The sequence below is a fragment of the Ctenopharyngodon idella genome, chromosome 7 (genome assembly GCF_019924925.1).
Source record: "Ctenopharyngodon idella isolate HZGC_01 chromosome 7, HZGC01, whole genome shotgun sequence".
Taxonomy (NCBI): domain Eukaryota; kingdom Metazoa; phylum Chordata; class Actinopteri; order Cypriniformes; family Xenocyprididae; genus Ctenopharyngodon; species Ctenopharyngodon idella.
In genome coordinates this window covers 24,594,498-24,616,280 of record NC_067226.1, presented here as the reverse complement: position 1 = coordinate 24,616,280, position 21,783 = coordinate 24,594,498, and the positions used below count along the sequence as shown (strand labels likewise).

The 21,783-nt window shown below is 38.1% G+C and overlaps 2 protein-coding genes and 1 long non-coding RNA gene across 3 annotated transcripts; 1 reads left to right on the top strand and 2 right to left on the bottom strand.

The window, feature by feature from the left end:
• Nucleotides 1-35: 35 nt before the first annotated feature.
• On the bottom strand, nucleotides 36-5,003 carry zpax4 (zona pellucida protein AX 4). Its single transcript, XM_051901290.1, has 19 exons — nucleotides 4,836-5,003; nucleotides 4,679-4,758; nucleotides 4,500-4,589; nucleotides 4,279-4,406; nucleotides 3,661-3,801; nucleotides 3,528-3,602; nucleotides 3,281-3,451; nucleotides 3,070-3,166; nucleotides 2,673-2,893; nucleotides 2,405-2,558; nucleotides 2,109-2,323; nucleotides 1,901-2,018; nucleotides 1,337-1,542; nucleotides 1,118-1,235; nucleotides 861-1,030; nucleotides 665-762; nucleotides 474-583; nucleotides 234-380; nucleotides 36-133 (listed from the first exon to the last, which is right to left on the bottom strand). The coding sequence occupies exons 1-19, from the start codon at nucleotides 4,856-4,858 to the stop codon at nucleotides 114-116; spliced, it is 2,382 nt and encodes a 793-aa protein (XP_051757250.1). The 5' UTR covers nucleotides 4,859-5,003; the 3' UTR covers nucleotides 36-113.
• Nucleotides 5,004-8,956: 3,953 nt separating this feature from the next.
• On the top strand, nucleotides 8,957-12,546 carry si:dkey-19b23.7 (uncharacterized). The gene is made up of 8 exons (XM_051900007.1): nucleotides 8,957-9,262; nucleotides 9,642-9,707; nucleotides 9,822-9,893; nucleotides 10,124-10,299; nucleotides 10,378-10,435; nucleotides 11,104-11,275; nucleotides 11,587-11,784; nucleotides 12,102-12,546. The coding sequence occupies exons 1-8, from the start codon at nucleotides 9,251-9,253 to the stop codon at nucleotides 12,215-12,217; spliced, it is 870 nt and encodes a 289-aa protein (XP_051755967.1). The 5' UTR covers nucleotides 8,957-9,250; the 3' UTR covers nucleotides 12,218-12,546.
• A 610-nt stretch (nucleotides 12,547-13,156) lies between these two features.
• LOC127515874 (uncharacterized) lies at nucleotides 13,157-18,686 on the bottom strand. The gene is made up of 3 exons (XR_007930877.1): nucleotides 18,324-18,686; nucleotides 15,655-16,344; nucleotides 13,157-14,946 (listed from the first exon to the last, which is right to left on the bottom strand). It is a non-coding gene; the product is annotated as an uncharacterized LOC127515874 (long non-coding RNA).
• Between the last annotated feature and the right edge of the window lie 3,097 nt (nucleotides 18,687-21,783).

The window sequence follows — 21,783 nt, the reverse complement described above, 5'->3', positions numbered from 1 at the left end:
TTAACCTACAGTCATGTGAAAGGACACCAAAAGGCTTTAGGAAAGTGGTTTATTTCAAAAGTGAAAACCACACAGAAGACAAAGCTTAAGATACAAATTAAATCACTCCAAATCTAAAAGTTGCCATTAGGTCCTGAAAGAGAAAGATACATGCACTTAATATAATTATATTATGTGTGTAATTTATGTTATATTATATATTATATTTTATTATATTTTATTATATTGTTCACCTAATGACCAAGCACGTTCGTCTGCTGGCGAGCTCCATTGGCCGGCATGCACATAGTCAGCTGGTTTCTTTGCAACAACTGCCTGATAAGAGGGCTTCATAACATTTTGTTTCTGCAGCTGCATGGGCTTAAGCATTTGGGGAGGAACTGGGGGGAGAAAAAAAAAATAAATTAAATTATGTTTTTCAGCCTACAGAAACCAAATTGCTCTCAGGTAGTTAACAGGCTTCATTAACTTGCCTTTCACAGGGTCCTTGATTTGTCCAATTCCAGGTGTCTCCATTCTGAACTTCCGGTCCACAAAAAGGCTTTCAATACCACTTACTGGGTAAATGCACCTCACAGTCATCCTGAGAGGGAGGGAAGAAAAAAGAAGTGGCTGTGTGGTTAAGTAGTGAGCTAATGGATACTCACTAGGGTAATAAGAATACCTGTACGCAGCATCTCTTGTGATTACTGGCTTGCTGTCTGTGGAATACAACTCATGAAATATGATTTCATTTTCATAAGTCACATACTGCTGATCAATCTGGAGAGAGGGAAAAAAAAAAAAAAAAAAAAAAAAAAAAAAGTTCAAGTAACTTTCATTTGCATGTGGGGTGGGGAGAGAAAAGATCCCTTTAACACCTGAAATCTAGTGCCACAGGTGTTAAGTCCAAAGGAGAACAGGACTCTGGTCTCATCGGTTTCTTGAGGTCTGCAGCTTGGATCCAATAGCGTGGTTCGGGCAGGGTCTGCAGCAGGTACCGCTTTAATGATGTCACTCACTACAGTCATCACACCCTCAGTAGAGCACACTACAAAGAGAAGGAAACCACTCAGATTGCAAGCAAACCAGACTATTGTGTAAAAATAGTGAGTGAAGCCAATAACTGCTGCATTACCCAAGAGTTCAGTGGTTTCGAAGAGGCAGCTTTTGGCTGAGGACTGCTCAATCTCCAGGGTTTTAGCATTTCTGGTGAGAAGTTCAAAAGTGCCATAGAACTGCTGCAGAGTGATATTCTACAACAGAGGGATATTAAATTTCAGCCTTGCAGTCCAACTAAAAAGGGCAATTTGAAGAAACTTAATGCTTACGCAGGCCCTGCTAGTGGTTAACAAACCTCATAGATGTATCCGATTGTAAATAGAGGGACATCCAATGTCAAGGAGGTGCTGTCATTGGTCATGATGTAGCCACGCTCAGATGCCAGCTGTTGGGTCAGCGGGTAGTGACCAATGACAACGTCCCACAAGTAGTCGTACTCCTGATGGTCTTTCATGAAGCGTATGCCATTGTTAGCACACACGCTGTCAAAGACGGGTGGGACTGTTGAAACAATTAAATTTCAGTGTATGGCGGACAATGGCCTGGTTTCACAGACAGGGCTTAGATTAAGCCAGGATTAGACCTTAGTTCCATTAGGACATTCAAGTCGCTTTTATAAGTGTGCCTTTTTTATAAAAAAAAATAAATAAATAAATAAATAAAAAAAAAACCCAGTGGGATTAAGATGTCAGCTCAAACATTCATTTTAGTCTTGGACTAGGCTTAAGCCTTGTCGGTAAAACCAGGGGAATGTGTATTACACTTGTCAATGTTTAAGGTCTGAAACTGTAGACCAACTGTCCATCTGAAACAAAACCCTTTTAAAAGTTAAAACACTGAAAACTTAAGTGGTCCTCACGGATTTCATGGATGTAAGCAGTCAAAGAGGAAAAGTGGTAATAGGCCTCCATTTGAGGAAAGATGTTCAAAGTCCATTTAACTTCCAAAGAGTACTCAAAAACTCCCTCTGTAATATACTGGAAGACAGACACAGATAAAACTCTAAAGACCAGTTTGACTCCAATTTAATCCAATCCTCTAACCTAGAGAATTAAAAGCAAACTCACCTGCTTCACAACAAATTGGTCCTCAAACGGCACCCTAAGGATGTACGCAGAGGTATTATCACCACCATCTTTTGGGACTCTGGTGATGGAGTATCCCATCTGCATGGCAGTCGGCACAGAGATCTCCTGCCCATTCAGCTCTATGGCCACCAGTTCCACATCAAAAGGAATATTACCCAGGTAGACTGTGAAGACTCGTTCCTCAAGGTTTGTTTCTGGAAGAGTCAGTACAGTTAAAGTGACTTTGTGAACTAAAGAGCAGCAATGACAACCATTTAAGGTCTATTCCAACTTACGGTTAATTGAAAAGGGAGGACGAGGAATTGGTGGAGTGGCCAGTTGCCGGATCATATTGTACTTTGCCTCCACACCATGCTTGTCCACGAACAAATGCTGGTAGATCATCTGGATTGTGTACAACTCATTATACACGCCATCAGTCACAAAGCTCTGTAGGCAAATTAACACTCCATTCATAACCTGGATGCTTAAAAAAAAAAAAAAAAAAAAAAAAAAAAAAAAAACTTCCAGCATCATACGTGGATAGAACTCCACAGACCATACCTTCCTGATCACACCCTCGGCAGCAAAGGGGATGCTACTGTCAACAGTCTCTTCACCGACAGTCAGAGAGTAGCCTTGGTCTACTGAGGCCTGTTTATCTAGGAGCTCACCATCAACTCCCATGCCTATGTACTCGCTCCTTAACTCAGAGGGTTGAACACCCAGAGGAGTCTTCACAGGGGTCCTCCAGTGAAATCTGTAGCCATCAAAAGAGCCTTCATCTGAAACATAACCAAATATGGTCCAAGTATGGAACCTGAAGGGGACTCAAACATTGTTTAAAAGCACAGCATTTATCCTTTTCACAATACCAAACAACGGTTATTGTTAGGGTAAAACTACTAATTTTTAGCAAATTAAAAACCCATACATGAACAGATACACATTTGGTTCTTACCCAGTGCGCAGGCAGCAACCAGGTCCACCATGACCACCATCCAGTTCTGTCTAAAAAACACTGTGGCTTCAACCACCTCAACTGCAACACCACTGACCTAGAGAGAAAAAAAGAAAAAAAAAAAAAAAGTTCTGATGTCATTAACACTTGAGATCAGGTCACATGTATGTTAAGTGGAAGTGACATTAACCATTTTGGTTATGTGGCATACCATTTTGACAGAAGCGTGAGGTTGTCCAAAGGTTGTCCGAAAAACAAGTCTGCCTGGTGTGGCGGTTATGAAGTAGCCCAGAGCAGCAGCTTCTTCAGTCGACATGACTTCAGACTGCTGTCCTCCTTGTTGTAACGTCACCTGCCAGGCCTCCACTGCTGAACTTCGGGCCTTGAAGCAAAACAGTGCAGCCAAGACCACTGTGTTGTTCAAAGTGAACCATTAAGAATAAGAGCTAGCCACTTACTACAGAGAAAGCTGCAGAGAAGTCTTCTTTAACACTGCCAGATGTAGAGCAAGGAAGATTAGTTTTCACAGATACCTAGAGGGAACAAACAATTAGACCGAACCAGACACAATCATATTAAAGTCACTCATACCTCCATGTAGTTCTCCTCACAAATAAGCTCTCTTGGAGAAAAAGGAGGAACGGAGCAAGTCTCAGAGACATTGAAATATAATTCTTCACCACTCTGATCCACAATGATCACACCGAACGTGAAGGTGAAGACCTCATCATTCTGAAAAAAATAAATATACTATTCAAAAGTTTGAGGTCAACAAGTAAGTTTCTGAAGTCTCTTATCATCATCAAAGCTGCATTAGTAATATTGTGATGTTACACTTAAAACTACCATTTAATATTTTAATAAATCTTAATGTCTCTGCCATTAGGTCTTTAGGGTCACATGATCCTAATGCGCCAATTTGGTGCTCAACAACAACTTATTTATGCTTAAAACAGTTGTGCTGCTTTGTGCAAACTAGAAAGTTTTTTCCAGGATTCTTTGAATAGAAAGTCAAGGCCATTTATTTGAAACTGAATTAACAGACAGAAGTCTTTACTGTCACTCATTGACACAAACGAGTCTTTAAATAGGTCAAATTTAAAATCAACCTTTATTGACTCCAAACATTTGGCCAGGATTTTTGGCCTAGATTACACTCAAGTGAGCATTATCCTGAAAGTGGTCCATCACTACGGATGTGAACTGTACCTGATTGTCTGTGTGACAGGAGAAGTATGAGGCTTTCAGAATAACACGACCCAGCAGGGGATGGACAGAGTAAGTGTAACCACACTGAGCCCCATAGCTCTCTGTAACAGGATATGCACCTGTGGCATCTACAAAGAGACCAAAAAGGAGAAGTCACACACATCATTTTGCATTTAGAACTTTACATGTACATGCTAAAAAGGGTGAAAACTCAAACACACCAATTGCCTCAAAACGAGGCTCACTGCCAGAGGGTGGTATGTCCACTGAGACGAACAGGGAACGGGCCTTGCACTCAACCTCAATGGGAACTATGAGCAAGACAAAAAGACAACAGTTTAGAGACAACTAAACAGACTTTAAACTCCTATTGACAGACATCTTTTTATCAGCCCATTACCTTGTGGCAGTCTGGGGAACTGCTGGAATCTTTTAGCATCAAGTAGAGCACATGTTACTGCACACAAGAAAAGTACTCCTCTAAAGAATGAGAAACAAAGTCCCATTAGATTCACTTCACATAAAGAGAAGAAAGAAATGGTTTCAAAAACAATTACCCTGAAACAAATCCAAAAGCCATAGTCACTGATTAACTGAAGTGTCTGTAGTGTGGTAGATTAAAACACTACCAAAACTACATTAGCACTAAATCACAATATCCTGAGCTATACGGCTAAAACTGATAACATGTGACTGCTGGCTAGATTTTAAATAAGCAATGTTGATTGACTTGTTAGGAACTAGATGTGTTGATTGGCTACTTCAACAGCAGCTGTGCTTAATAGGACAAACATAAGTCATAATTAACCAGCTGCTGTCACTAGTTAGCCCCCCTTCCTCCCCCAGAACTTCCTGGTTCACCCATTATAACCATAGTTTAAAAAACAGGCCATTTTTGTTTTATTTCAAACATGTTTTTAATAATAGTAAGACAATGGCAGTTTTAAGATCATCATATACAGAATGTTACATATCTTCAAAAATAGTAACTTTGCTACACATTGCTGCTGGAATTACAGAAAACAAAAGACCACCACCAGATTTAATTGTACTGTGTTTCTTTGTTTGGAAATGCTAGATATCAATGCAATTTTGTAAGGAAAAAAATAGCATTGTACTGTGCTTCCATTTATTGTGAGTACTGCATTTAAGTTTCAGGAGAGGAAAACAATACCAGAAAACTGTTTTGTCTGATTAATAAAAGATCTACACATATGGTAGGCATTGCTGTTGAATGAATGGTAAAATAGAATAGTTTACCTCTATGAGTCTTATATTTGCATGCTAATATGTGTTGGAAATTATAAAACATACAGTAGCCTGAATTCCCAAAAATAAAGTGGGAATAAAGTCAGTATATAATGAGTAAAAGCACAGGAAAGTTATAAGGTGTGATTTCTGTTAACTAATCAAGCACTTTTTCAAGAATAATATGGAAAATAAATAGTGGGGAAATATGAATACATAAAATCTAAAGCTAATTGTTTAAAGGACTTCTTTAAAGGACACTTCAAACTTAGTTTCTTCCGTCCAATATATTGTTTTATAATCATGTACTTTCAGTATTTCACTCATTTTAACTTTTCTCAACTAATTTAATAAAACGTGCATTTAAAAAAAATATTGAACTAGTGTAATAATGTTCCTGTCCACAAGGTGGGAGCAAAGGCACATAAAACATCAGCCAGACTATGATTTACCACAGAGTTTCATCAACTGTAAAAATCTCAGAACCTGATAATCCTGAAAGAAATAAAGAGAAACAAAATAATAACATAAATGAATGAGGTCAAGTCATATCAAGTCAAGTTTATTTCAGGAATACATGAATTCCACAGAATAACAATAGCATAACAGATACTATTTTCTTCATTCCTTGATATATATATATATATATATATATATATATATGCCAATCTCCATGCATACTCCGAATTACAAACATGTGACACATCAGTACAAACATCACCAACAAGAGCAAGATCACCCAAATATTCTTACGCAGATCCACATACAAAGAACAATCATACAAGAAATGTTTCTCATCTTCTATCACAGAAGAATTCAAAGTTAACTTAAAATAGTTGCAGATTCTCTCTGCCACTGGTGTGTTACTCCATCAGTCAAATGATGACCTGAGCATCTAAACAGGAACAACGATCGTACCAGCAAATGAATGAGGTACTAAACATATAATACATTAAGTCAAGATACCAAAAAATAAATAAAGCTAAAAAGACGTTTTTTCCTGTGCATGCAAATTGCGTTAGTTCCTAAAAGTAACTAATTGCATTACGTTTTTTCTGCGTTAATTTTTCTCACCTGGGCTGGGCTTGCTTGTTTGTTTATTAATAGCAAAAAACAACTTCTATTTTTGACAAATGTAAATGCTCTTTGTGAAAGTGAAGAAGCCTCAGGCTGAAGGAAAAGCAAATTCGCATCTGTACAGTAGAGGGCGCTACGCAAAACTTTCAGCTTTCAGAAGACATTTCAACATTCTTATTTCAGCAACAAAAAAAATCAAACTAATTTCATGTTTATCTAAAGTCATTTTTGCTTATTAGTATGGTTTAATTGGATCATCGAAGGTCAGCATCAAAAACATTGGTTAATACATTTATTTGTGTTATTTAACATCTTTAATTTTTGCAGGTTTGCATAATATTCTCAGTTTGCATTTCACTGTTTTATGTATTTTGAGGAATACTGCTGTTTAGTAAATGCCTGCTCACATTTAGTCTAGAACTACAATAACCATTATGTTTACCATCAATAACCACAGCGGTGTCAGTCAATAAATGTGAAAAAGAAACTTGCATCACTTATTTTGTTGTAATTTTAAAAGTAATGTGTTACTTGTTAGTTTTTGTTGTTGTTGTTGTTGTTGTTGTTTAAATAAATAAATAAATAATTACGTAACTCACGTTACTTTTAATGTGCTACCACCAGCACTATTTCAGGGGACATTTGAAGGGTTGAATGGGAAGATGTTGGCATATAATTAATGGATTAAACAAGCTTTTCTTTAAATAGAGACATACTTCTCTGTTATAATTATGGTCAGAGGTCCAGAAGTGAATTATATTCATTGATAAATAAACAGTGGGTAGTTATTTCACTTTTTTGTGTAGCAGGCTATGAAAACGTCACAGCACCTCCTTAAAGGGATAGTTCACCAAAAAAGGAATATTCTGTCATCATTTACTCACCCTCAAGTTGTTCCAAAAGTTCTTTGTTCTGCTGAACACAAAGGAAGATATTTTGGAAGAATGTTTGTAACCAAACAGATGTGGGGCACAACTGACTTCCATAGTATGGAAAAAAGTACCTAAGTAAATTATAAAAGAATTTTCATTTTTGGGTGAACTATCACTTTTAAAAACACAATGTATAATATAGCTATATTATGTAGCTTACTGGTGACACAGGAAAAGAACATAATGCAATCTGTCAGACAGGAAGTGAGATCAGTTTCAAAAATGTAAATCATCCAATAACATACACTACCATCAAATGTATAACGCTATGAAATGTGCACATTCTTTCAAAATTAAAATGTAAGAAACTGAAGCCATTGCATCATCCAATTTACAAATAAACATTTGAAACAAAGTAGCATTCTGGAAGGTCCCCTCGTGAGAAAGAGGAAGAAACTGTCACAAACAATAATGAGAAACAGTGATCTCACACCATATTTCTTATATCATACTTCTTTATTATATTCTGAGAAGAAGTGACTAAAAGTGAAACAGTGACGTCATTAAAGCAGAACAATTAATAAAATCCCAGATTAAAACAGAAAGTACATGATGTATTCTGTCCCACAGAGCATATCTGTAGCTCCACTATAGACAATACACATTCCACTGAATCTCTTCTGGCAGCATTAGGCGGCTGCTATTGTGTTCACTTCCTGTTGTGGGCAACAGGGTGACATCATTTTGCTTGATATGCGCATTGAGTCATTTGTCGACTGCTGAATTCTAGTCAACACAGAATTCAACAGCTACAGATTGTGTCCTTTCCTTTGAAACTGGTTTTGATAATATGTAACATTGATTAATGTGCTAAAATTATGAAAAAACTATTGACCTTTTTTGATAAACAGATGAAACAGCATGAATACAGCATGAAACATACAGATGTATGAAGGAACCCATGACTAACATATTGGTATAGGCAATTTCAGCTGTGGGAGAGACAGGTGATTCTATGACATAAGAAAACTGCTATCTGGTTTGTTGGTTTTAGAGTGGTTTATTTGGCCAACCATCTAAACCCCAGCTTAACCCATTTAAGACAGTCAAACCAAGGTTTCACATATCAAGCATTAATACTGCATAAGTGATAACTGACAATGTGGCTAAATGCAAATAATAACCTTGCTATACTAAATTACAGTCCTGTACCACAGTGCAAATGCAATACATTATAGTATAGGCTATTTTACATAAACATTAAGTAGGCTAATTCTTATAACTGAACACAAAAAGGCTGACTATATAAGTTCCAGATTTTGATATATCTGTACGGCTGAGGTAATAATGAATCTTTCAAACGTCATTGACTGTTCTTATTGGATTTGATTAGATCAAATGAATCTTGTAATGATCTTTCCATATATACATAAAAAGTATTATACACAGATGATGTGTGCTATTTTACGTTTTTCTTTAAGAGCACAACACGCAGACGATCCCTTACGCGCGATGGAAGCATCGGCACAATGATCAGCGCGAGAAATACTAAATAAGATCTGAATTCTGATACACCTGAACCCGTGGATGAAAAACATTATGAGAGATTATTGCTCGCATTATTAATTTCCAAGGAAAGTGATCCAATGTATAGTAGGGGGGACACAAAGAAGTGGATATGGAAATAGGCGTGACAGTGTGCTTGCAGTAATTTTTCAAATGTAAATCTCATTTACAGCAAATTGGTTTGATTGTCCATCAGCGTGCATGTAAACATGAGCTGTGGAGTAAGTATATACAAATGCGCTTGATTGCATGCTTCTTTATGCTCAAATCTATTCCATTAGATATTGTTTGACTGTAATAATTGGTGTTGCATAGCATAGGTCGTATTATGATGATGTGTCTAGAGAAAACATCATTTGTAAACTCATAATACTAAATGCAAGGGTTTTTATTTCCTCCTCAACCCATCGCTGGCAATGACAGGCTTAGCTGCCGTTGAATAGTAACGGAGCAACGAGCCCTAGGTAGATGTGGGCTTAATCAAACACTGTTCAATTAACATTAGAAGTTAAAACGATTTGTTGTTATATAAGTGTGTATTGTCTCCAATATAAGAACAACTAATTATACTAAAGTGTTTGCCTTTTGTGATAAATGCAGGAACAAGAACAAAAGACGAAACTTCAGCACTTCCTGTCCGAACTTGCAATATTGGGTTCCTTACAGGTGGGCTGTTACTGAAGTAATACTACGTACCATTTCATATACACAGTAATTACATTTTCTGATGTAATTAAAGATCATGCCACTGTTTACACTGTCTTTTATGTCTGTCTGTAGGGCTTCCATTATTTTCAGCCCTGGCTAAGAGGGAGAGAGGAACTTCTTTTGACCGTGGTTAATGATGACTTGGTGGGTCTTTGTTAATCTGTTTATCTCTCTTTATTTTCTGTCACACAGTTTTTTTATATCCAAAAATGTGTTTACGATGTTTGGAGACGTTAAGTCATCACTGGTAGAGCAACTACAAACAGGCTATAAACACATACTAGTATATCTCTGGAAACAAAGTTAATCTCAAGCTCAAGTGCTGCTGCATCAGACAGTTACATCTGATAGTTACATCTTTTTTTTGCTCACAGAAGTGGCGTTCTCCTGGGTACGCCGTGTCTGTGGCCTCCACCTTCACCAGCTCAACCTGCAGTAGCAGTTACAGTCTGGACAGCGATTACGCCAGCTCACCTTTAGCAGGAGAAGAACCACTTTCACAACACAAACAACAGATGCCAGAAGCCACACAGCAACAAACTCCCAGCAGGTGGAGAGGAATGTCCTTGGACTCTAGCAATTATAAACTAAGTTATGTAAATCAATAATTTTTAATATTCTCTTATAGGGATGTCGATTCTCATCTTCTCCCAGCCTCACCCAGTGAGCGAGAGATCGCTGTTCCTGTGAGTATCATTTCAGATTCAAGGGCCACTTCAAGGGCCAATGACAAATTCACGGATTAAGAACATTACCAATCTTGAAATACACTGGCAATGTTAATTAGTTTAAAATATACACTACCATTCAAATGTTTGGGGTCTGTAAGAATGTTTTTGGAAGAAGTCTCTTATGCTCACCAAGGCTGCATTTATTTGATCAAAACTTAGTAAAAACACATTTAGTCTGTAATTTATTCCTTGGATGTCAAAGCTGAATTTTTAGCATCAGTACTCCACTTTTCAGTGTCACATGATCCTTCAGAAATCATGCTAATATGCTGATTTGGTGCTTAAGAAACATTTATTATTATTATCAATGTTGTGCTGCCTAATATTTTTTGTAGAAACTGATGTATCTTTTGTAACATTATAAATGTCCTTACTGTGACGTTTGATCAATTTAATTCATCCTTGCTGAATAAGAGTATTAACTTCTTTAAAAGAAAATCATACCCCAAACTTATCAATGGTCGTGTGCATGTTGATTAAAGATGAAATACAAAATAGATTGCATAGTGAACTCTTGTTGTATTTTCCCTTTGACTTTTGAGTTTTCTATAAGAGGTCAAGACAAAATTTCTGATTGTCTTGCAATGTTCAAGGCTCTCAAAAGAGTTTTTTTCTCATTGCAGGAAATGAACTGCACCCTGTTCCTGTTAGCCGGTTATGCCAAGTACGGACAACCTTATGCCTGGATTCGATCCAATCATGAGCGTCTAGTAAATGTTGGAGGAACTGATACGCTAGTCAAAGATACACCAATGAAACTTAAGTCCATCACAGACTGGGTTTCAACATCCCAAGGTTTTAAGATCAACTTTTATTGACCATAATTTCACAATTTTATTATATACACCATTTCTTCATGTTCCTGGCTCAAGGTTTAGAAACTTTTACAATCTTTTTTTATATATATGAAAAGGTTAGAGATTATGTATGAAAGCACATATGACTTACTTTAGTGGTTTATGGTGGCACACCAGAAGGACAGTGATCAAACATCTTGCCTTTACTTAAAATTTAGCAAAATAACTAAACTTAACTAATTAAAATGAAGTTTTAATTTTAGAAGGGCTTTACATACATAAAACACAAAACTTTTATCTGCTCTGTAGGAACTCATGTATGGGACGTAGTGAGTGAGTTGGTGGGACTGTGCACCATGCCGCCTCCCGACAACCCCTTCTCTCTAGACATGCGCTACCTCCAAACCCTGTCCCTCCCAGAGCGTTTCCTGGCCACTGGGGCCCTTCTGAATTTCCTGGAGATGATTGTGGTTCAGGGAAGCCGAGAGGAACCGTTCTATGATCTGGGTGAGCACAGAGCTTGAATCTCTTTGAAAGATTGGAGTCCGGGAAATCTAGGGTCCAGACATTTTGAATGTTCTTTTGTCATTGTGCTCACAAAATAAGGGGTGTAAGAAAAACAATACAAAAATCCAAACACTGAAGTCTTAGGCTTGATTCATACATCCTGTGCCTGTCGCATATACCGGTAAACACATCGCTGTATCATAGAATCACTTAATTTTCTGCTAGAGCCGCAGCTGTTACCGGTTTGTGTAAAACAGACCTTAGGCTAATTTTATCATCATCTTCTAATACACTGTTTCTTCTACTTTGTTTCTTAGTTGTGGCAGAGTTGGTGCCATTGAGACGACTTCATTTCCAAAGCCTCTCTGAGTTCCAGAAGTTTCAAGGCAGTGACAGATTTCCCAGGACTTCAAGTCCCTTACCCGGCAAATGAGAGCTGATGCTTCAAAATACAACAGCATTCAAGGTTATTAAATTCCAAAGGATTTGCCATTTGGCCTAAAACTCCAAACATCACAAACTGTAACAAGTTTAATCATGAACTAATAGTTTATTTCGTTCTTTATTTATTTTTGATACTGAGGACCATTAACTTAAGTGTAAACAAAGAGATTCAATGATGACTGCTTAAGCCCCATGACTTTAAGCTCCTAAATGTCAGCCATGGCATGTTTTTGTGAAGCACGTACATGTCTTTGAAAAGTTGTGAAATCAGACCAGGAGTATTTTAATCCCTCGCATTAAAAGATTTGCACCCCATGACTTATGCAGAAACTGCTCCATCTTTAAGGATTTAGTCTGTCCTGGAAGTTAAGGAAACAACTGGCTTTTTTTAAGAGGCCATTTACATGACACCATTTTCAACTAAAAACAGAAAACTTTTTATGTGTTTTTGTATGTACATTTACCGTTTTAGGGGCCTGAAAAACTTTTGAAAATAGGTTTCAAAGTGCACGTTCCCAGTGTAAACTACAAAAACACATGCGTATTATGTGTTCAGTCTGCGGGATAGTTTTGACAACATTGTCATCTGTACGCAAAAAAAACACGTTTCCGTTTTTAGTACATCATAGTCGTGTAAATGTACACTTAGAAGTTTTTGGTGTCTTCTTCACTTCACTTAAAAATAAATGTTCCAAAAGGTGGTTTTCACAGCGGGGGTCATAGAACAACCATTTTGGTTCCCCAAAGTCCCTTTCAGTGAACGGTTCTTAAAAGAACCTTTTTCTACTATAAAGAACCTTTTGTGGAATGAAAAGGTTCCATGATTGTTAAAGGTTATTCATGGAACCATCAATGCCAATAAAGAACCTTCATTTTTAAAGGGTGTTTTTGTGTGCTTAACAAATGAATGGAATACAAGACACAAATGTTTAATGTATAAAAAGTTTAATATTCCATAAAATACATTTAATATTTAAATAGATACACGCAAATAGTTTTAAAATAAGGTACAAGAACATTCATAGAACATCAAACACCTCATAAAGCAGACATTACAGATCCAACAACAGATCCGAAGTCTTTGTAGTGCGAGATATGGTTTAATACTATACTTTAAATAAAATCCATAAGGATAAAACTGAAAAAAACAAATCCTTTGACGTAATTGCCCTAACGCGTCAGGCAAAATGTTTAATACCATGAGGCGCCGACTGTATACTGCTGTGATATGATGCAATTCTCAGTGAGCATATGTAACAGTGTGAAGGAAATAGCTACTTGTGGTGCTAGACAATCTTTGTTCTAGGAAAACTTGATTGTTCCAGTCATGCGAAGAAGGGCATCTTTGTTTAAAATATTTGGTTTATGCAACCTGGCCACTTAAAAATGCTTCCTTGCGCTTCAGAACTACATGTAACTGCAGTGTAACAATGCTGCTTTTTCAAGGACATGAGGCTCTATGCAAGCATACTTTTGAATCAGTCAGCATTCTGATGTCATAAACTGTTGCCTGGAGACAGTGTCTCAGTTGGCTTTTTTCTTTTTGGAGAAAAATGGGCTGATGTTGAAAAACAACTTGCTTTTACAGAGAAAAAAAGAAAAAGGAGGGGTGCATGAGCCACTATGGCCTCAAAAACTGCTGGAATGCAGGTGCATAGAGAGAATACTTCTCATTTTAAGAGCACACAGTAATACCACTAACTCTACACTTCATTATCTGTTGGGATTTAGGACCTATGCTTCAAGTTCAATGCTTGAATGACTTAAACTATGAATAAAAATGGCAAACTGAGGTAGAACCAGGCAAAGCGGGATATGGCTATGATAGACCACCAGAAACATGAATCTCAGTACCTCTGTCTTTCCAATGCCAAATAACAACCGGTCCTGATTGTCAAGCTGGTCCTGAAGCCAAGTAAATACGCAGTAAATAATTCACCATGAATAATGGTCACATAAAGGATGTAATATCAATTCAATATCATTAGTAACAATGTGTGGAGATTTGGCCATGTGAAAAAGAGCATTTGGTAAGCATACAGTCGTTTAGGATAAAAAGCTGATTGTCTTCACAATGCACATTTACAGCATAACTTGTGCATTTTTCAAACGCTTTAACCTTCTGATCCTGCTACTGTTTACCATCATGCATCCACCCACTTTCCACACAGATCCTTTCTTGACATCTCTAATACAAACAGAAACTGTCTCATTGCTCATCAGTCACATTAGCAAACTATCCAGACATGTACACAGAGGAGGAGACTGACTAGAAGCCCTCAACTCTATGATAAATACATGGCTTTAAAAACTAAATGCCAGTTCAGTGCAGATGAACAGCTTTGGTTTTGTATCTTTGTCCTTAAGCAAACAGAGATAAAATGACTGAACCCATCAACATCCTAAACCAAAAATAATTATCTCTGGAAACCTATAGTTTATCACTTTGGTAGACTGGTAACCTCAAATGTGTTAGCTGTTCAGACACAGACTCGGCACATACTTGAGTTGCAAACTCTATCAAAGCTCAAAAGTTCCACCAGTTATAGGTGTGGTTGTCCTTTTCCTCACATTCAGTTCTGGAAATTCCCAGGAATCACAAAATTAAGGTCCAGGGTGTGACGGGGGACTCTCAGTGCCAGTTGTCGCTGGCAGAACCTCTTCTGGTTATGGAACGGAGGGGACTGCGAGACACCGACCCCCTCTTCTTCCAACGGACTGCAATACAAAAAAAATATATATACAGTTACAACTTTGAAATAGGAAATAAAAGAAAGAAAAAGAACACTGGGGAAATGTAAAACATTTAGAATTTTACAAGATTCTAGTGCAGGGGTTCTCAACTCTGGCCTTCGAGATCCACAGTCCTGCAGAGTTTAGCTCCAACCCTATTCAAACACAGCTAAAACAAGCTAATCAAAGTCTTCAGGATTACTAGAAAGCTATGGGCAGGTGAATTTGATCAGGGTTGGAGCTAAACTCTGACGGAAAACTGATCTTGAGGGCCAGAGTTGAGAACCCCCGTGCTAGGGGTTGCATTCCTCATTGAACTCATTTACATTAGTGCATTTGGCAGATGCTTCCATCCAAAGTGGCTTGGATTGCATTCAAGGTATACATATTATCTGTTCATCCATTCCCTGGGAATTGAACCCATGACTTTGGCATTGCTAGCACCATGCTCAACTGTTTGAGCTACAGCAGGGATGTCATACTCAGTTCCTCTGTCTTGCAGAGTTTAGCTCCAACCCTAAGTAAACACTCCTGACCCAGCTAATCAAGGTCCTCAAGATGATTAGAAACATCCAGGCAGGTGTTTTGAAGCTGGTTGGAGCTACACTCTGCAGGGCAGGAGGAGAGTTTGACACATGTAAGCTACAAGAATGTTGCACTCATTGGTCTCTACTTTGTCCCTCTTCAACTCACCTTTTCCCAAACTGGCTGGCAATGTTGACCCTCTGGGTGCAGTGGGCGTACCAGGCATCTCTGGCTCTTTAGTTAGCACTTCCCCCTGCGGCAAGGTGGCGCATCCACCCTGCCAGTCATTAAGCGCTCGCTGAAACGACTTTGCCAGGCAGGCGGTCATATCCTTCGCCCTTTCTGCCCGACTGCACCAGAACACTCTGCACTGCAGTTGCTGACCAGGCTGCCTGCAGATGTACAGAAACACATTGGGTCTGGCCGTGTGCGAGGCGCAGTATGCAATGTCCTGCAAGTAGGTCTTGGTGAGCTGCCTTCCGGTACTCAGTTCTTTAACCTCAACATATCGGGGACGAACTACCAGGGCATGATCTTTAGAAAGCTTCCCAGGGGCCCCATCTAGCAGTCGATCAATGGCATCCTCCGCCTGTTCCAAGTCCAGAGAGAAGATCTTCTTGGTGCCGAGGTAATGCACCTTGAAGAGGGGATCGCCGTGAGAGAGGCTCTCTGTGCGGTCGCGACGGAATCGCCGGCGCAGAGCCGCCGGTGAGTTCTTTAGAGTTTGCATCAGATGGAAGGAGGCCAGAGCCATCGTGGGAGAAGACAGAAGTGGAGCTTTTTTGGAATTACAGGGATCCTTCTCCTGCTTATCCAGTAAGGCTCCCAGTGTGGCGCAGCGGAGTATAGCCTTGAGATCTGAAGCAAAGAAGGAAGAGAGAGATTGTCATACTCATAAGGTGAAAATTGCAACACAAATGGAAAACACATTAAACAATGGAGGCATGATTGAAATTGTCTTTTCTTTACCCAAAATAGATATTTACTCAGTTGTGATCCAACTGTTACTTTTCATAACCAGGTTTTTTCACTTCATTTATATTTTTAGCCACACACTCCTTTAATGTTTAAGTATAAAATGACCCAGAACATTATGTTCTTATGTGTCAATCAGATTGTAACTATCTATGAGCTCTTCATGGAAAAATGGCCACAAATAAACCCACATGCAAGATCTCAGGATAGGATCGGTTTCAGTCAAGCATTAACACACACTTATGCATCGTCTCCTCCTGCATTTAGCACAGGAGTTTCAAATATTAATCAGGCCACATTTGCGTCTCACAAGAGTGAAAGAACGTCTGTCGTCTGCGAGTCATCTGAGTCACTTTGCTGGAAAAAGGACTATAAATCGAGAAGGACTTTCCACTTCAATTTAGAAAATTTCCACCATTTTGAAGGGGCTTATTTATAAGATTTTGTTCATGTTCAGATAAGATTGTCTTTCAAGTAGGGATGGACAAATAAAAATTCTGCCCAACTCTATATCTAAGTATTTAATACGGACCGATACTGATGAATACATTTATAATATTGGCTTATAATCAATATTGTAGCAATATATATCTTGCATCCCAAGTGTCAAGTAACTGACCAAGAAACTGATGACCCAGTTCAAGCATGTCCCTTAAGTATATACTTAATATGTTGAAACATGCACACCACCCATTTCAAACATGTACTTTAACAAAGCCTAGTGTTAACATGCCCTTGAGGCCCTCATTAGGTCAAGTCCAAATGCATAGAGGGGTGAAGTTCTACCTTGCAGAAGTTATGTAACACTTGGAGCTGCTGTTTTTTCCTTTGTCTTGTGCTCCAGAAAACATCTGACTTTTATCCCCACATTGTGTTGGCCATGTGGCCGATACCATTGTGCTGCATTTCATTTTTTCTGCAGTCTTTTTTTTCTGACCCATTATTTCAGCATCCCCAGAGGCTTCTGACGGTGGTCACAACTCAGACCTCCAACTGGTTTTAGCTCTAATGCCTATTGAGGAGAAACTTTCTACAGGAAACAGCTTTAGACGACATCCCGCCACCTTCAAAACATTTCTTGTCCTAAAGACAATGGTGTATAATAGTGTGTCATGTGAGGAATGCAAACATAAAATAACTTAGACTGATTTGATCTAAAGGCAACAACACACACACACACACACGTAAGGAAACAACCTGTTAGTCAACCCTTGTAAACATCTGACCAAGAATGAGCTTTGTGAACTATCTTAAATGGCATTTTTTTTAGTTTACTGCATTTTAATAATTTTAACAGTTGTCTAATGTTTTTCATGTTTCATTTGTTGTTGTGAGAGACTCAGATGTACTCACATGGTAATGACGCACATAGTCAAATACAGTAGACAACTAGACATAAATGTAAGATCATTCTGATGGTTATCTAGTTGCAGCTAATAATAGACACAAGCTTTTTAAATCATGCTGTAGTCAACATGAATGAAAAACACAGCTCTAACTGGCTTAAAAAGTCTGTATTGAACTTTAATCAGAGTTCCCCACTGTGGTCATCCACAAGTCTTGAAGAGTTAATTATTACAAACCAGTGCAATTACTTCATAGTGGTTGAATCACTTATGTTTTTTAATAGCCTAAAAGATGCCAATATTGATATTACTGACTTACTGTGAGAAAACCTGCCTAAAATTGCTTACTCTTCTTCCAGCCTGGTTTTACTCTGGTTCTGATCAGGTAAAAATTTAAAATATAATTTAATAACAGTAAATTGTTGAATTGAGTCTGACAAAAACATCATGCGCACAAATAAAGTTTCCTAAATTGCGTACATTTCCTTTCCAAACACAATTCAGTAAAAGACTCACCTTTCATGCACTCCTCGCTTTTAGTCCGGCACAGATAAATCATGCGTCCTCCACAAACAGCTGAACGGAAAGTAGACGTCCAAACCTCGTACTTTGTATCACTTCGTAGAACGTTTTTCCACTAAAAGCGAAATTGTAGCGGCATGGGCGCTTCACGATACACTGAAACGAACGCGCTCTTTCACAATTTTGGGAGTGGATATGGTACGAGACAAACGCATGATCTCCTGGCGTGGGCAACGTGGCTCTGCTTACCTCACTGTTTAGCTCAGACCAACCGAATGAGTCAAGCGCGCGTCTGCAGCGCTATATTTGAGCGGCGTGGGCACGCCTCCGCGAGGAGATGTGAGACAACCATGAGGAGACAGAATTAACGAGTGCTGGAAGTGTATATGAGGAGGGTGTGGGTAAAGTTCAGTCATGAAGAAAAGCGTCAGCGATGTACCCAAAAGAAAAAAAAGGAAAAAAAAAAAAAAAAGGATTCACCAGGGACAAAGACAATGTGTCTTTAGGCACGGTGGAGTGAGAAAGTGAATTTGTCAAGTGAATATGTAAATAATAAACAGATAACATCGAAATATGACGAACTTGCTGTAAGTACATAGACTGATAAGGGAACACAACAACTGCATGTATTTGTATATTTAGTACTTTTGCACGTTCATCGTGACTATTGTGTGCTTACCTGCACGTACAGGTGATACAATGTAGGTGTCCTATATAAAATATAAATTAATGATAAAACATTCACTGTGTATAATTTGAATTATTTTTTTAAATTCAAGGTCAAATTCAAATTTCAAGGCCTAGATTTGACACTTTATTAAACACCTGACAAGTAGAGGAAACCAGGGAGTGCACAATCAGTTTAACCAGTATGACCTCCACCTTCCCGAGAGGACAGTAGAAGTTGTAAGACTGCATTTAAAAAATATAATGGATTTTTTTGTAAGGAAATAACCTGTCTGTTAGTCAACCTTTGTAAACATCTGACCCAGATTAGGTTTTGTGAACTATCTGAAATGCATTTTTTAGTTTACTGCATTGTAATAATTGTAACAGTTGTCTAATGTTTTTCATGTTGCCTCATTTGTTGTTGTGTGAGAGACTCAGATGTACTCACATGATAAGGATGTTCATAGTCAAATACAGTAGACTACATATAAATGTAAAGTCATTCTGATGGTTATCATTGCAGACAGTGCAGCTAATAATAGAGACAAGCTATTTAAAACATGTTGTGACCAACATGAAGGTAAAACACAGTTCTAACTGACTTAAAAAGTCTGTATTGAACTTTAGTCAAAGATCAAAAACGTTTAAAAACACTGTATTATTCATGCCAGGCCAGTAGTTGGCGATGTCACTTTGTAAAGAAACACTACACGCCTGTAGACTGAACATGTAATACGTGTTATGCCACCGTTTTCAAAAACTTGCACTTTGAATCCTGTTTTCAAAAGTTTGCATTTTCAGGATGTTGTTGTTATGTAAATGAACAGCCAAAACACAAAAAGTTTTCTGTTTTTAGTTAAAAAAAGGGTGTCATGTAAGCAGCCCCTAATTTACTTCTACGGACCCACAAAAATTGCACAAAATATGACAGTACAGACATTTGAAGCAAATGAGACTCAAATTAATTAGCTAATCAACACCAATGCATAGCAAACAACCTTCAAAGAGTTAATTAGTAGGGTGAGTAATTGAAAGGTTAATGATCATGGAACATCAATGCCAAGGTTGCTTGATTATTCCCAAATGGAGATGATGCATCTCCTGGAGAATTTAATACAGTATCCTATATCTGTTGCTATTGTGCCAGAGCAAGGCACTTAACCTCAGGAAGAGGCGAATGGACCAACTGTTTCTGAAATTAGTGTATACAGTATGTCCCTTAACAGCATCTTTCCCATTGCAACCAAAGCCTTCACACTGTGCTTCCCCCCTCAAACTGCTACTCACCATTTTGCAAACTGGCTGTAATTTATCATCTTCTCTCCCACACTGCTAGTTATGGTTTTCTCAGTGCTGTGTTTATACTGTACTCTTAATGTTTAATTGTATGATATTATTTCTCTGGAGTACTCATCTCTTTCTATTTCACTGTACATTATTGAACACAATTTCCACCAGCCTGGTTTTTTGAAATTATGAATCTTGTCTCCTAAATAGTGAATCTCGATTTTTTAAAGAGAACTAGAGTCCACAAATAAAGAAGATTGGATGTCTTATATTTTAGATGATTTAAACATTTGAATGTGTTTAAATAGTTTTCTGGGTTTTTCAGTAGAGTAGGTGAAAGTGAATTGAGTTAATTCATGCCATGTGTGTGGACTGAGAAAGGAACACTGAGCCCCTGTGTAATCAGCAAATGGGAGGCTGGGGAGACACACCCACCAAAGTACCTTTGGTAGCACAGCAGTGCTATTATACAACTGCCAATGACGCCACAACCCCCCAACCCAACAAAACACACACACAAACACACACACACCGAATGCATAATGAGTCCAATACATTCAGTACAAACACACTGTCTTTCATGTAAACCCAACATGAAAAACAGTGTGTGCCAGGTTCATCGCACAGTGCCAAAGCAGGAATGACTGAACAATTGTCACGGGTAAAGCTTTTGACGTAAACCACTTCATGTTTTTGCCAGTAGGATGGCAAATTTGGATGAACAAGTAGGGCATCAAATTATTATATAAATGTAATTGAAACACTGCTGTATAAAAAGAAATACAACCATTTCTGGATAAAACTTTGTCATATCTGTGATCTTTTTGGTTATATCTCTGGTCTTAATCTAATGTCCATTAGGTTTTGTTGTTTTTTTTAGGGGTGGGGTTGCTATTTGTGGAGCCTGAGAACTTCAGGAAAGCAAAGCATGAAAAGTATTTGCTGCTTTCTTTCTTCAACTTTACATCTTAGTAATCAGAGTAACCACCCACTTCTCTCTAAAAACCTCCATATCTTATCTCACAGGCCTAAACTAAAACTTTCCAACAAAAACAAGAAAATCTCAAAAAGCAGACAGCCTGCTGTAAATACAGTAGGGGACAATTGCCTAAATTATGATTTGGGCTTTTTCTCTCCATAAGCAGTTAGCTATTTAGCAGATGTTTTATCCAGAGCAACAAAGACAATCCCCTTGGAGAACCTTGTGGATGTTGCCTAAAGGTCAGTTTACACCAAGGACAATAACTATAATGATAAAGATACAGTTCTAAAACTGAGTCCACAGCACAACTATAACGATAAATTCGCAGCAGAACGATATCGCTGGAATCTCTTTCAGAATGATTTTCACCAGCTGTTGAACGATAAAAACATTGACAGCCAATCAGAGTCCATCCTGCTTTAAAGAGGTTGAGCATTTAAAGTGGCAGATGACAAAACTGCAGCACGTGCTTATAATAAACAAAACAATATTGTGCTTTGGTGTGGATGCTAATAT